The sequence below is a fragment of the Camelus dromedarius genome, chromosome 7 (assembly GCF_036321535.1).
Source record: "Camelus dromedarius isolate mCamDro1 chromosome 7, mCamDro1.pat, whole genome shotgun sequence".
In the NCBI taxonomy this organism is placed as follows: domain Eukaryota; kingdom Metazoa; phylum Chordata; class Mammalia; order Artiodactyla; family Camelidae; genus Camelus; species Camelus dromedarius.
The window spans coordinates 74522952-74539578 of NC_087442.1; the positions used below are offsets into that span (position 1 = coordinate 74522952).

General features: G+C 34.9%; 1 protein-coding gene across 2 annotated transcripts in view; it reads left to right on the top strand.

Annotated features, from left to right (window-relative positions):
* The window catches only part of FAM185A (family with sequence similarity 185 member A), a 130547-nt gene that overhangs the window by 42302 nt on the left and 71618 nt on the right, over positions 1-16627 (top strand). The window contains exon 8 of one of the 2 annotated variants that reach the window (XM_031454739.2): positions 6581-9871. The exons of the other annotated variant lie outside the window; for it this stretch is intronic. Coding sequence (XP_031310599.1) covers positions 6581-6693 — 113 coding nt within the window. The 3' untranslated portion in view covers positions 6694-9871. Of the gene's footprint in view, positions 1-6580; positions 9872-16627 lie in introns of those variants that run through there. 2 annotated transcript variants of the gene reach the window in all.

Below are 16627 nucleotides of genomic sequence, written 5' to 3' on the forward strand. Positions count from 1 at the left end.
CCTGTAACTCTCTTAGGCTAAAACATTTACCTACTAAAGAGTTGTGCACACTGTGTATTCTTTCTTTAGGGTGCATTCTCTAATCCTTAAGAGATCCTTGATTCTAAGTTTTGTGCTCTACCCATCTATGACAAATTGGACAGGTAGTGAATGGCTTAGGTAAGATATTTTTAGGAAGAAGCTAACTTCTCTGTCAGGTTTTAGACTGGGTTCATCAACTTACATATGAAACCTCACTGTTGTGTATCAAGCCATTTTCTAAGCCCCCAAATGCATGTGGTACAAAGTCCTTTTGTCTTAAAAGCTCCCCAACTTTGATGATTAAAAAGTATTAGAGATAAAGTACGTTGCCAGCCACAGATTGTTGTTTGTCATTGTCTGCATGGTAGGGAAAATGGGTTCACTTTGTTTTAGTCAAACTGGAAATGGAAGGCATGGTAAAAATACATCCATTTGGGATCAAAATAAACCACCAAGTCAGAAGGGAGTTCTTGGCTTCTTTGTAGGCTGGAGAGTTATACATTTAATGGTACTGTGATTTATATTAGAAAACTGGATTATAGGTTGGAAAAGAGATTGCAATGAGTCTAGGCCCACAGGATGCCACTTTTTTGATCTAGAGATAGTTTTTTTCTTCTTTCTAAAGGAGAAACAATCTAGTTTTTTGATATGACTCATAGAAATAACTTTTTTTAGAACACACTGAAGTTTTAATTTTTTCTAAGCTTATAGCACATGAAATTGTCATGTAGATATGCTTCAGGACAACATGAAAAATTTGGTAGCAGGATGAAGAATGCTATAGGCTTATAGCTGTATGCTTAAAAATACTTTTGACAGGAAATTAATTTAGGAACTGCCTTCAGGTCATTTGTGCTTTTATGGTATTTTTGTTTCTCCGTTTTGTTAAAAGTATAAGATTCTAGGAGTATTGTAGAGAGACATCAACTTTGTTAAGGCTTATTCAGAAAAAAAAAAAAAAAAAAAAGGAAGATCATATTTTGTTTCTGTTAATCTGCAAACTTTATCTGTAAGGCCAGATAGTAAATGTTAGACTTTGCAGGCACATATGGTTTCTGTTGTATATTCTTTTTAGTTTTTGTTTTTGTTTTTTATAACCCTTTAAAAATATAGAACTCATTCTGAGCTCTTAGGTCATAAAACCAGGCCTCAGGCCAGATTTGTTCTGTGGGCTGTAACTTACTGACCCCTAGACTAGAAATCAAAGTGCAGGCCCCAGTCTTAGAGCACATGAATTCTGTTTGTGATGCCTGGGGAGGGAGGGATTTGTTTGTTTGTATTTCTTTTGGTTATTCAAGAAATAATGAACCACTGTCAAATCTTACCTTATGCAAACTCTTAACAGTAATGAAGAAAAAAAAATTTGTACACATAAAAGTGTAATTATATACAATTTAAGAAATAGTACACCCATAAAATATATATAGGATGACAAGTTAAAACACAAAAACATGTTCAACATCAGTAGCCACTGGTGAAGTACAAATTAAATGCAGAATTAGATGCTACTACATACCTATTAGAATGGCTAAAATAAAAAATGCTGAAATATCAAATGCTGGGAAGGATGTGGAGAGATTTGATCTCTCTTGCATTGCTGTTGGTAATGTGAAATAGTATAGTAGTATAGCCAGTCTCGAATTAAGTTTGGCATTTTGTTTAAGAAAAACTAAAACACGAAAACTACCATATGCCCCAATGATTACATTCTTGGGCACTTATCTTGGAGAAATGAAACTTAATATTCACATTAAAACCTGTATACAAGTATTCATAGCTTTATTTGTAATAACTAAAAACTGGAAATGACTAAACTATCCTACCAGTAAATGGTCATACAAACTGTGATATGTCCATACAGCAGAGTACTATTCAACAATAAAAAAGGAACTACCTATTAATACAACCTGGATAGAACTTCAGGACATTATGCTGAGTGAAAAAAGCCAGTCTCAAATACTGTCTACTATATGATTATATTTATATAACATTCTTGAATTAATATAATTATGGAAATGGAGAACAGAAAAGTTGTTGCCAGAAGTTAAGAAAACAGAGGGAAGAAAAGACTATAAAGGGATGTCACAAGGAACTTCCTGAACAGTTCTGTATTTTGATTATAATGATGGTTAAGTGAATCTATACATGTGATAAAATGTCATAAAAGTATACACATAAAATGATTATAAATCAATAAAAAATGTTTTAAAAAAGTAAAAAAAAATTATAGAAATGACGTACTGTGACCTTATACATTCCTACGCTCTTGGGTCTATGATTTCAATGGGATGCTCACTCTACTTCCCCAAGGGTTGTTGCTAATCTTAAAACTGTAATAAAATTTTTCACATTTAAAAAAAAAAGTATACACAAAACATTTTTTAAAGTGAGTGTATGTAAAAATTGGTGAAATCTGAGTTAAGTCTATAGTCTAATTAATTGTACTTTGCCAACCAATTACCTATTCCTGATAATGCACTATGGGTAATTATAAGATGTCAAAATTATGGGAACTGGGTAATGGGTTCACAGGACCTCTTTTTAGTACTTTTGCAATTTCTTGTAAGACTTTAATTATTTCACACTAAGAAGTTAAAAAGAGAGGGAGAGAGCATGATGAAAGGAGGGAGAGGGAAAAAAGGTGGGGAAAGGAAGAAAGAGAGAAAGATGAGAGAAAACTTCCAGGCTAGAAGTGGAGTAGAGAGGACTGATTTACTCTTCTACTTAAACCAACAATAATAGACATTTTTAAATAGACAAAATACATGGGAAAAAAACTCAGTTTCTGAGACACTATACATCAGTCAATAAAAGAAAGTGGTCACTGAGAGATGGGAAACAAGCAAAATGAGTCCCTACTTACTGATTTGAGAGTCTTCAGGCTGCTGTACATGGAAAGGGAACTAATGTAGAGCCCAGCAGACCCTTGAGTTGAGGAGACCATGAGGAGAGTCCACAGAGACCAAGACAGCTGGAGTTTATAGAATAAAGTACCAGAGAGAATAGACCCTAGGGCTCACACAGGTCCAGGAATAATACCTATACCACCTGCCAGACTGGAAAATATCATAATCATGGAGCACTGAATAGAGCACTTAGTAGTTGGAAACACTTAGCCCTAGACTGAGCATTCCTCCAGAACTACCTAACAGATCATGAAAGCGAGAGATGAAAGGCTGAAATTGTTTCCAAATAACTACGTCCCTGAACAAAGCTCAAGATTTACAGAAATACAAAAATACACAGCACTCCACAAAATAAAATTCACAATGTCTGGCATCCAGTGAAAGATTATCAGACATGCAAAGAGGCAAGAAAACATGACCCATAATGAAGAGAATATCAGTTGAAACCCAGCCAGAACAGACCCAGATGTTAGAATTAGCAGAGAAGAAAAATAAAATAGTTACTATAACTGAATTCCACATATTGGAATAAAGTTAAGACATGGAAGATATAAAAAAGACCAAAATTGAATTTCTAGAAATGGAAAGTACAATATCTGATGTGAAAAATACAGTGGATGGGATTAGACATGAAAGATTTGAGGAAGAAAGAGTCTAAGAATATTTCTTGGACAAAGCTAATTGTACACTTGCTCTAAACCTAATGTACTGTTGACTTTGTCATTTTTCCAGGTAACTGAGAGAAAATATGATGGGCAGCATTAAAACTACCTCAAAAATACTTTCTTCTCAGTAAAAATGTGTTATTAAGATGTCCTGCATTGCGTTTTTGTCAAGGGAAGATTATAAACAGTTAAAGAATGTTGACAACATTAAAATATTTGGTTATGGGATTGTATGTTGTGTTAGAGGTTTTGTTTGTGAAATGTGTGTATTAAATATAATAAGATTGCAGAGTAATTATTTTTATATTATTGCATAAGTGTATAATTTATTTTCCTAGCCATAGGTAAACTTTTTGAGGGTATTAGCATTTTTAAAATATGTTTTGACCCTCCCTAAATTACTTCCCATGGTGGGTGGCCAGTAATGTTTATAATGTAAAAGAGGGAATCCTCCAACTGTGATGCACTGAAGTTTAATCTGTTCCTAATAAGGCAGCACCAGAATTATCTCTCTGAACTAAATGTAAATAAACAAAGTCTGTTATAGGGTTTGGAGTAGGGAGTAATTGGATGGGGGAGCAGAGAAGTTCACCTTAGCCAAGAAGCTTAAGTCTATTTTTAAACAAGAGACTGAAATTCTGCAAATTACTCCTTGGAGCCCTGTCTTTATGTGCAGCTAGTGCAGATTAGATCAGATGCATTTTAGGTTAAATAATGACTAATGCTTCTCAACTAGGTATTTAGAAATCAATTAATCAATCAAACTTAGATATTTATATATTTGAGTAGATTTGGACATGGCAGATTTAGAGAGCAAATGCTAGACTTTAAAAACATGTCCCGAGAAGAAACTTTTCTCTCATTTAATGAAAGCCAAGCCACATGGGGATAGGGTAATTATTTTCCATTTCTTGGTCAAAAGAATACCGTCTGATTTTCATTGACAAAGGAAATTAAATAAGGAACAAGGTTTCTGCAACCTCAAGTTCCAAACTGTGTTGCAAAAATTTTTGTAAGAAGGAATTTATAAACTTTACAAATTATAGTAAGAGTCTCCACAGATTTCAGCCCAAAGTACAGAGCTTTCAGTAAATTACTTATTGGCAAGATAAAGCTATTTTCAAGCAACCTAAATGGAACTTTATAAACCATCTTGCTTTTGAGTATTGTCTCTAAGCTAAATATCACTTGTGTGTTCATTTTGCTAGTAGCAGTAGCACTATGCATGGTCTCTACCACTGCAGAAGGAAGTAGGTAGATTCGTTTATCTTTTCCTAAGAAAGAAACTCATGATTGGGTGACAAATAATACATTAAGGAAAAGATCTTGGATATTTGGGAAAACCTTACTATTACTGATGCTTTATTATTGATGCCAAAAGGTATAAAAAAAATAATAAAGTTACCACAACCAATATTTAGAATTTCTCGTTCTTTACTCTATGTTTAATTATTAGAAAAAGAAATTCTGTATATAGGAAAACTATTGGGTGTATATACCTTGAAATCTTGACCTGTTACATGCAGCAGAGGCACAAAAAGATGAACAGAGTTAAACTGACAAAGTTGAACCTTTTGATGATCAAGAGTTCAAGGAAAAAGAGAAGCTTCCAACACAGGGATTTACCAGTTGGAATGAGAGAGATCGTAACCAGTTTAATAAGAAATGGGGTTTGATGATACTGAAAATATAGCAAGAAAAGTAGAAGAAAAACTTCCAAAGGAAGTCATTGAATACGTAGCTGTGTTCTGGGAAAGACACAGTGAAGACATAGACAAGATTATGGCTCAGATTAAAGGGGAAAAGCAAGAATTCAAAGAAGAATTTGTATCGAGGAAGCACTTGACACAGATTGAATGGTACAAAGCACATTTTCAGCAGCTAGGAGCATCATACAGTAGTAACAAAAAGAAAAACTGTAGAAAAGAAGAGTGTTGCTTCCTGACTTGTGTGCTTGGATTCAGCAAAGAAAATATATATTATGAGTTGAGAAAGTGTATTCACAACTCTCCTCAGTTCAGATTTGACTGGTTTCTTAAGTACAGAACTGCCGTGGAACTCCGGAGAGGTGTAACACCTTAATTACCTTGATTGAAAGAAAAAAAAAATAAACAGCTAGAAGACTTAGAGATGGGAAGCGGACCAGGTGAGCTCTATGATTGCCATAGCCTGTCACCTTGAGAGTGTTTCCAGGTTGTGGGGCAGGAAGGGGTAACACAGGCAGAATCCAACAGACTCATCAAGTGGAGGAGATCAGGGATGCTAGAGTTCACAAGAGAGAGTTCCAGAGAGATAGGAGGTACACAGCGTGCCCATGACCGTTCAACAAATTACTAATCAGCATGTGTGGAAGGAAGCTATCTGATACATGCTATAGTGTGAATGAACCTCAAATAATTATGCTGAGTGACAGAACCTAGATTGTTTTTTTTAAAATACAACATACTGTACATACTCTATGATTCCATTTGTTAAAATTTTAAAAATTCAATTAATCCATAGTGATACCGAGTAGTTGAGTAATTGTTGAGGGATTGGGGGTGGGGGTGTAGAGGTGACAGGAGGGGAGGGGCAGGAGGGAAAGATTACAGAGGGGCACAAGGAGACTTTTACGAGTGATGCATATATTCATTATCTTGATTGAAGAGAGAGTTTTACAGACTTTTACTTAAGTGTCAAAACTTAATACATTACATACTTTAAATACGTGTGTTATTTTGTCAGTTGTACCTAAATATTTTTTAAAACCTGAATACAAAAAAAAAAAAAAAAAAAAAAAAGCTTCCCTTTCAGAGTTGTTCTGAGGTAATGAAAGGAAAGAACAAGCCCAGATAACCTCTGCAACTCTTTTCCAAATCAGACTGTCTTTGCTAAGATATTTGCTTTTCCAAAGTGTTTTGCAGTTTTAGAGATGTATTGTTAAGATCTATGTAGTCAAATATTGTTCGTGTCAATAAAGATATAACTTTATGCAATTTTGTGTTTCAGGGCTCATGAATCAAGCAAGCAAACATGAAAAGTGGATTAAGGCTGATGCCCCAAAAGGCACTGTAACTTTTAGAAGTCAAAGCTGGTTTCAGTCCCTGAAACTGAAGGACTAAGAATGGTTTGAGTTGTATTTCTAATTTTTAACAATGATAAGTAGGTCTGTGACTATAAAAATGTAAATAACCACTATCCCTATAAATGTTGAAAACAACAAATTGGAATGAATACTGGTGACTTGTCTTAAGAAAGTCTTTTCAGAATTTGTACTTAGCTGTTATATTAGTTTTCTATTGTAAAAAATTACTACAAACTTACTGACTTAAAATAACATCTGTTTACCCTGGGGTATCCTGGACACCCCACTTACATTAATGGGCATATCATCCAGAGAGAAAATCAATAAGAAAACACGAGCCTTAAATGATACATTAGACTAGATGGAACTAATTGTTTGATATAGAACATTCCATCCAAAAGCCGCAGAATACACATTCTTTTCAAGTGACATGGAACATTTTCCAGGATAGATCACATGCTGGGCCTCAAAAAAAGCCTCAGTAAATTTAAGAAAACTAAAATTATGTCAATCATCTTTTCCCACCATGCTGTGAGACCAGAAATCAACTACAAGAAGAAAAACTGCAAAAAACCACAAACACATGGAGGCTAAATAATATGCTACTATAAACAGCCAATGGATCACTGAAGAAATCAAAGGAAATTTAAAAATACCTAGAGACAAATGAAAACAAAAACAATGACCCCAAATCTATGGGGTGCAGCAAAAGCAGTCCTAAAAGGGAACTTTATAGCAATACAAGCCTACCTCAGAAAACAAGGAAAAACCCAACCTATCGAAACTAGAAAAAGAACAAACAAAATCCAAAATTAGATGGAAATATATACCATTTCATGGATTGGAAGAATAAATACTGTAAAATGACCATGCTACCCAGGCAATCTACATATTCAATGCAATCCCTGTCAAAACACCAAGGACACTTTATACACAACTAAAACACAAATAATTCTAAAATTTTTACGGAAACACAAAAGGCCTCAAATAGCCAAAACAGTCTTGAGAAAGAAGAAAAGAACTGGAGAAGTCATGCTCCTTAACTTCAGACTACACTAACAAAGCTACAATAATCAAAACAGACATATCAGTGGAACAGAATAGAGAGCCCAGATATAAACCCACAAACTTCTGGTCAATTAATCTATGACAAAAAGAGGCAAGAGTATCCAGTGGAAAAAAAGACAGTCTCTTCAATAAGTGGTATTGAGAAAACCGGACAGCTACATGTAAAAGAATGTAATCAGAATATTTTCTAACACCATATTCAAAACTAAACTAAAAGTGGATTAAGGACCTAAATGTAGTATCAGAAAACGTAAAACTTCCAGAAGAAAGCAGAGGCGGAACACTCTTTGACATAAATCATAGCAATATTTTTTGGATCTGTCTCCTAAAGCAAAGGAATAAAAGCAAAAATAAACAAACTGGACCTAATTAAACTTAAAAGCTTCCACACAGCAAAGGAAACAATCAACAATATAAAAAGACAGCCTGCTGAATGGGAGGAAATATTTGCAAATGATATGACCGATATCTAAAATATATAAACAGCTCTAACAACTCAACATCAGGAAAACAAACAACCTGATTAGAAAATGGGCGGAAGAACTGAATGGACATTTTTTTTTCCAAAGAGGAAATGCAAATGGCCAACAGGCACATGAAAAGATGCTTAACATCGCTAATCAGGAAAATGCAAATCAAAACTGCAACTAAAAACAAATAATTCTAAAATTTTATGGAAGCACAAAAGACCTCAAATAGCCAAAACAATCACCTCACACCTATCAGAATGGCTATCATGAAAAAGTCTACAAATAACAAATGTTAGTGAGCATATGGAGAAAAGGGAACCCTTGTATGCTGTTGATGGGAATGTAAATTGGCACAGCCACTATGGAAAAGGATATGGAGATTTCTCAAAAAACTAAAAATAGAACTACCACATGACCCAGCAATTCCACTCCTGGGTATATAGCCAAAAGAAAAAAAAAAAAGGAAAACCCAGAAACACGAATTCAAAAAGATAAAAAAATAGTTGTATCCCAGTGTTCGTAGCAGCATTACTTACAATTGCCATTACTTGTAAACAGCCTGTGTCCATCAACAGATGAATGGATAGAGAAGTATATATACATACAATAGAACACTACTGAGCCATAAAAAAGAATGAAAATTTGCCATTTGCAGCAACATGGATGGACTTGGAGGACATCATGCTACGTGAAATGAGTCAGACAGAGAAAGACAAATACTGTATGATACTGCTTATGTGTAGAATCTAAAAAATAAGACAAATTAGTGAATATAACAAAAGAGGAGCAGACTCACAGGCGAACAAACTAGTGGTTACCAGTGAGGGAGAGGGAGAGGCAAGACAGGGGTGGTGGGCTAAGAGGTACAGACTACAATGTATTAAATAAATAAGCTACAGGGATATAAGTACAACAAAGGGAATATAGCCAATATTTTATCATAACTATAAATGGAACATAACCTTTAAAAATTGTCAGTCACTATGTTGTACAACTGAAACATATAATATTGTATATCGAAGTAACTCATTTAAAAAAAATTTAATACAATTAGTTATAAAGCTGAAAAAAAATTAAGTAAAATAACAGCTGTTTATCAGCTTATAGTTCTGTAGGTCAGGACCTCAGTGTGGTTAGGTTCTCTGCTCAGGGCATCCACAAGGCTGGACTCAAGGTTTTGGCCAGGCTGAGTTCTCATCTGGATGATTTGAGAAATAATCTACTTCCAAGCTCATTCATATTGTTGGCAAAATCCAGTTCCTTGTGACTGAGATCTCTGTTTACTTGCTGACTGTCAGTAGGCAATCACTCTAAGCTTCTAGAGGCCATCTCCATCTTCAAGCCAGCAATAATCCATTCAGTTCTTATGCTTTGAATATCTTTGCTCTTTTACTGCAAGCAGCTTGTGATAACTCTGCTTTTAAAGAGCTCAGAGAATTGAGACAGTCCTACCCAGGATAATCTTTGTTTTGACATGTAATGCAATATGGTATGATGTCATTTTCATAGTTTCCACTCAAAGTCAAAAAGAAGAAATTATACAAAGATATAGGTAAAAGGAGACACTTACTTTAGAATTCTTTGTATGAGAGCTCTCATATAACATGTTTTCTACTTAGTACTTATTGTGACATCAATGTAAGTTTAAGCTGTGAATAAAACACATTGTAAATATGATGCAATTGCACTGATTCTTGATTTTTTTTTTTTTAAATTTAAGACAATGCACTGAGGGGGAGAAACATTCAGCCATTTTATAGCCTGATGTAATAAGATAGATTTTTTTACTTTTATAATGGTGTACTATATAGTTATTTTATGGATTCTCTTTCCAACCTTACTTGTTTACTCCTGGAACAGTTAAATTATACAATACTGAATAGACCTATCTATTGGATTGTATTTTTATGATTAGGTGAAGTCACTTCTTATGAATTTTTCCAAATATGATTTATAATAGTCTCTTTTGTTAATATTTCACTTACTTAGTGTTCTGTCTGTTTTTACCTTCTTTAAGAAACAAAAAGTCAGCTCTGTGGGATATCTCTAAGTCTCCTTTTAGTTTGCCCTTCTTGAAATCAAAATTTGTATGAATTTGGGTGAAACTCACATCTTAGTGTATTTGATGTAGTTGTGTGTATTTTAAATTATTAAGTAGAGGAAACTGTAAAGCAATGTGGCAACTTTTATAATATTTAATATTTTTCACCATATGCAGTTATATGAGCATTTTCATAACTAAAAATAAAGTTTATGAAATTGCTTAACAACAGCCAGAAAGTTCATGAGCACAAACTCCAACAACCATATTTAAACTTATTAAAGGAATGGTACATATTTGAATCACATAGTCAAATCCAAACAGAAAGGAAAAGCCATGGATTTTACTCTCTTAAACACATAATGCTTCAGCCATACATGAACATACATATATTGGTTTTTCATAATCTTTTTCAGCATAGGTTACTACAAGATATTGAATATAGTTCCCTGTGCTATACAGTATAAACTTGTTATTTATCTATTTTATGTATATATTAGTATATGCAAATCTTGAACTCCCAGTTTATCCCTTCCCACCCCATTCCCCACCTGGTAACCATGTTTGTTTTCTCTGTCTGTGAGTCTGTTTCTGTTTTGTAATAAGTTTGTTTGTCTTTTTTTCAAAAAAGATTCCACATGTAAGTGATATCATATGGTATTTGTCTTTCTTTTTCTGGCTTACTTCACTTAGAATGACAATCCTTTGGTCCATCCATGTTGCTGTAAATGGCATTTATTTTTTATGGCTGAGCAGTATTCCGTTGTATATATTTATACAATTTTTATACAATATTTATACAATATTTATACCACAGCTTCTTTATCCAGTCATCTGTCAATGGACATTTAGGTTGTTTCCATGTCTTGGCTATTGTAAATAGTACTGCTGTGAACATTGGGGTGCATGTACCTTTTTGAATTAAAGTTCCCTCTGGATATATGCCCAGAAGTGGGATTGCTGGATCATATGGTGAGTCTATTTTTAATCTTTTGAGGAATCTCCATACTGTTTTCCACAATGGCTGCACCAAACTACATTCCCACCAACAGTGTAGGAGGGTTCCCTTTTCTCCATACTCTCTCCAGCATTTATCATTTGTGGACTTTGAATCATGGCCATTCTGACTGGTGTGAGGTGGTATCTCATTGTAGTTTTGATTTGCGTTTCTCTGATAATTAGCAATATTGAGCATTTTTTCATGTGCCTATTGACTGTTTGTATGTCTTCACTGGAGAACTGCTTCTTTGGATCTTCTGCCCATTTTTGAATTGGGTGGTTTGTTTTTTTCTTACTAAATTCTATAAGCTGTTTATATATTCTGGAAATTAAGCCCTTGTCAGTCTCATCTTTTGCAAATATTTTTTTCCCATTCTGTTCGTTGTCTGTTTGTTTTGCTTATGGTTTCCTTTGCTGTGCAAAGGCTTATAAGCTCAATTAAGTCCCATTTGTTGATTTTTGCTTTTATTTCTATTGCCTGGGTAGACTGCCCTAGGAGAACATTGCAGAGATTTATGTCAGATAATGTTTTGCCTATGTTTTCTTCTAAGAGGTTTATAGTATCTTGTCTAATATTTAAGTCTTTAAACCATTTTGAGTTTATTTTTATGTATGGTATGAGGGAGTGTTCTAACTTCATTAATTTACATGCAGCTGTCCAGTTTTCCCCACCATTTGCTAAAGAGACTGTCTTTTCTCCATTGTATAGTCTTGCCTCCTTTGTCAAAGATTAGTTGACCAAAAGTTTGTGGGTTTATTTCTGGGCTCTCTGTTGTGTTCCATTGATCCATATGTCTGTTTTTGTACCAATACCATGCTGTTTTGATTACTGTAGCTCTATAATATTGTCTGAGGTCTGGGAGGGTTATTCCTCCAGCTTCATTCTTTTTCTTCAATATTGCTTTGGCAACTCTGGGCCTTTTGTGAATCCATATAAATTTTAGAATTATTTGTTCTAGTTCTGTAAAACATGCCCTGGGTAATTTGATAGGGATCACATTAAATGTGTAGATTACTTTGGGTAGTGTGACTATTTTAACAATATTAGTTCTTCCAATCCAAGAACATGGGATATCTTTCCATTTCTTTAAGTCATTTTTAATTTCCTTAATCAGTGTTCTATAGTTCTCCATGTATAAGTCTTTCATTTCCTTGGTCAAGTTTATTCCTAAGTATTTTAATTTTTTGGATGCAATTTTAAAAGGGATTATTTCTTTATTTTCCTTTTCTGATACTTCATTGTTAGTGTAAAGACATGCCACTGTTTTCTGTTGTGAGTCTTGTGTCCTGCTACCTTGCCAAGTTCTTTTGTCAGTTCTGGTAGTTTTTGTTTGGAGCCTGTAGGGTTTTCTGTATCATGTCATCCACATATAGTGACTGTTTTACCTCTTCTCTTCCAACTTGGATCCCTTTTATTTCTTTTTCTTGTCAAATTGCTATGGCTAGGACTTGCAATACTATATTGAATAGAAGTGGTGAAAGTGCATCCTTGTCTTGTTTCAGATTTTAGGGGGAAGGCTTTCAGCTTTTTACCATTGAGTATTATGCTGGCTGTAGGTTTGTCATAAATAGCTTTTATTATGTTGAGATATGTTCCCTCTATACCCACTTTAGTTAGAGGGTTTTTTTTTCATAAATGGGTGTTGAATTTTATCAAATGCTTTTTCTGCATCTCTTGAGATGATTGTGTGATTTTTGTCCTTTCTCTTGTTGATGCGATGTATTACATTGATTGATTTGTGCATATTGAATTATCCTTGTGTCCCTGGGTTAAACCCAACTTGATTGTGGTATATAATGTGTTTTATGTGTTGTTGGATTCTGTTTGCTTAATACTTTGTTGAGGAATTTTGCATCTGTATTCATCAACGATATTGGCCTATAGTTTTCTTTTTCAGTAGTGTCTTTATCTGGCTTTGGTATCAGACTGATGGTGCCTTCATAGAATGAGTTTGGGAGCATTCCCTCCTCTTCAATTTTTTGGAAGAGTTTGAGAAGAATTGGTGAGTTCTTCTTTGTATTTTTGATAAATTCCCCAGGGAAGCCGTCTGGTCCTGGACTTTTGTTTGCAGGGAGGTTTTTATTGCTGATTCTATTTTACTTCCAGTGATTGGTCTGTTCAAATGATCTATTTCTTGATTCAGTTTTGATAGACTGTATGTTTCTAGAAACTTGTCCATTTCTTCTAAGTTGTCCAATTTATTGCTATATAGTTGTTCATAGTATTCTCATGTTTTGTTTTGTTTTTTTGTATTTCTGTGGTGTTGGTTGTTATTTCTCTATTTTCATTTCTTATTGTTTATTTGTGTCCTCTCTCTTTTCTTCTTGGTGAGCCTGGCCAGAGGTTTGTCAATTTTGTTTACTCTTTCAAAAAAACAGCTCTTGGTTTGATTGATTTTTTTCCTATTGTTTTTTTTAATCTCTATTTCACTTATTTCCTCCCTGATCTTTATTATTTCCTTCCTTTTGTTGACTTTTGATTTTGTTTGCTCTTCTTTTTCTAGTTCTTCTAGCTAGTAGGTTAGATTGTTTATTTGAGATTGTTCTTTTTTGAGGAAGGCCTGTATCACTGTGAACTTCCCTCTTAGGACTGCTTTTACTGCATCCCATAGATTTTGTGTGATTGTATTTTCATTGTCATTTGTCTCAAAGTATTTTTTAATTTCTTCTTTGATTTCATCATTGACCCATTGATTTTTTTAGTAGGATGTTTAATATCCATGCTGTCATTTTTTCTCCTTTGTTTTTTTGTGGTTGATTTCTAGTTTCATGGCATTGTGGCCAGAAAAGATGCTTGAAATAATTTCTATCTTCTTAAATTTGTTGAGACTCCTTTTGTGCCCGAGTACATGATCTGTCCTAGAAAATGTTCCATGTACACTTGAAAAGAATGTGTATTCTATTTTGGAGAGATGTAATGTTCTGAAAATATCAATCAAGTCCAACTGTTCTATTGTATCATTTAGTTTCTCTCTTGCCTTATTAATTTTCTGTCTGGAAGATCTGTCCAGTGATGTTAATGGGGTGTGTATTATGCATATACATATGTAATGATTCTATATATATCTATACACACACACACACACACACACACACTCATTATTGTAAGTGATATTTAAAGCTATGATCTATGTGACATTACTGAGGGCATGATGAGAAGAAATGTAGACCAAGAACTGAAACTTGGGGCTCTCTATGATTAAGGAATTGGAAGGAAAAGTTGACTTAGAGAGGCACCATTAGAGCTATCATCAGACACAAGAAAGAGAGAGATGTGTAGCACAGTATCATTTGTAAGAATTAAAATACACACACAGAACCATAATATAAGAATGCAAGAATACATTCATTCTTATACATATTATACATATACATAATATACATATTATATATATATTCTCTGTCTCTATTCATAGTCTCTTATTTCCTTCACCCCTTATTTACACCCCTTTTTGAAGTCATGATCTAATAGACTATCAAGGTCTATCTCATTGTTCATTCTTTTAGGGGACTTCTTTTGTTCTTTTAATTGGGAGTGATTCCTCTGCTTCTTCATTTTACTTACATTTCCCTGGCTCCATGGATTTAGGAGTGTTAGCTATCTACTGTTGTCTTGAAGGGCTGTTTTATTTTTTGTTTGTTTGTTTTTATTTAAAGTGGGAGCATTCCTGAGTAGGCTGTGTGCACTAAGTTTTGTTGTGAGGGCTGTGCTTATTATGGATATTTGCCACATCTTTCTTCTGTGTGTGTTGGCTGTTACCCTTTGATTGTGAGTGTGGTTGGTATTGTGATCAGAGCCAAGGCCCCTCCCTGATTGTTGTTGAGCGGGGTCTCCTTTTTTGTTCTGTGGTTGTCACAGCCTTGACAGGGGCCGAGTTTGCTCCCCTGTTGCTGAAATAAAGGTTTCTAGACCCGTTTCTGAGCTGTGGTGTGTGGTAGGCAGGGTTGGAGTGCTTTAGCTAGCCGGGCTGAAGCGCTTCAGCTGGGAAGAAGAGTCCACAGGAGATGCCCACTGGGTGATGCCCTCTGTGATGCTGTCTGTCACTTGTTATGCGAGCTTACAGAGTACTCTTTGTTGATGCTGCCTTTGTCCCCACCTTAGCTGCAGGAATGTTGGCCACCCACTCTGGTGTCCCTCAGGTTCTGGGCCCTAGGAGCCATCAGTGCAGATCTGCCAATGTCAGGCACTAGGACCTACCATAGCAAGCGTGCAGTCACGCACCTGAATATGTGATGCACCACAGGGTCAGCGCAGACCCCAGCCCTGCCTTCGCGTATGGTATGATATGCCAGCCAGTTATAAATACTTGTACTCGCCCCCACCGTGCACCAGAAGCCCGCTTTTTCTAACACTCCCCCTTTTCTTTCATTTATGTAACTATAAAATTTGTCTCCCCATAATGAACAAATATGTCTCCTGTTCTTGTACAAGAGGATTTTACTCAAGGAGTTTTGGAGTAAGCTTTGACAGTTAAATACTCTGCCTGGTTTCCAGAGAACATAACAGGGTGTGTTTCTCCTTACCCTGGCTTTCCCTATGCAGGTGTTATTCCTTTAGGAAGCAGTTGCCTCTTCTATAGTTCTCTCCTGTTGTATGCTTGAGACACTTAGGGGTCAGAGGCCAATTTCTATGCAGCTGCCAGAATCTCCAAATCTCATTAAAAATCACCCTCTTAGAATAGTCATCTTAAGTCTCTTGGCATAAGTCTTAAAACTTCGTACTCAGCTGATTGCCCTGCCGTCCGCTTGCAGGAACCATTCCACAGCTGAGTGATACTACCTATTTCAAAAACTTTCAAAATCAACCTAAGAAAGGGGAGAATTACTTAAAAGCATTAAGCTAAAATCAGAGTAGTCTATAATAAAGCCTTAGTATAGACCTTTTATAACTTTTCAAAATAACTTTCATATCTTTCACCTTAAGTTTTATCCTTACTGCAAAATTTGGGGGTACAAAAAACAGTAACTCCACTTAAGAGATAAGTAATGAAGGAAATAGGTTAAAAGACTGATCTAGTATTATCAACACAGCTTGTTTGTGGCAGTCACAGCAGAAATTTTCCTCTCCTGGGCCCTATCAACATCAGTGTTACATAGTATCAAATAATGATGCAGTGGCATGTGATCATTTGAATCCTGTTAAAATCTAAATAGAGCTACTATCTTTTACCAGAATTATAAAAGTTCATAGATGAAATCTTATTAAAAGTTAATATGTAGATATGCAATTAATAATGCATATCTCCTAGCATAAAATTGAAAGAGCGTCTTTTTTGGTATAGCATGGTTTTAAAATTCCTCCGTAGTGCAAATTTGATTAAAAGACAATCTTTCTGAGACGTTGCATTGATACCCTTTCTATTCACAGATAGTTTCTGTTTCTATTTAATTTG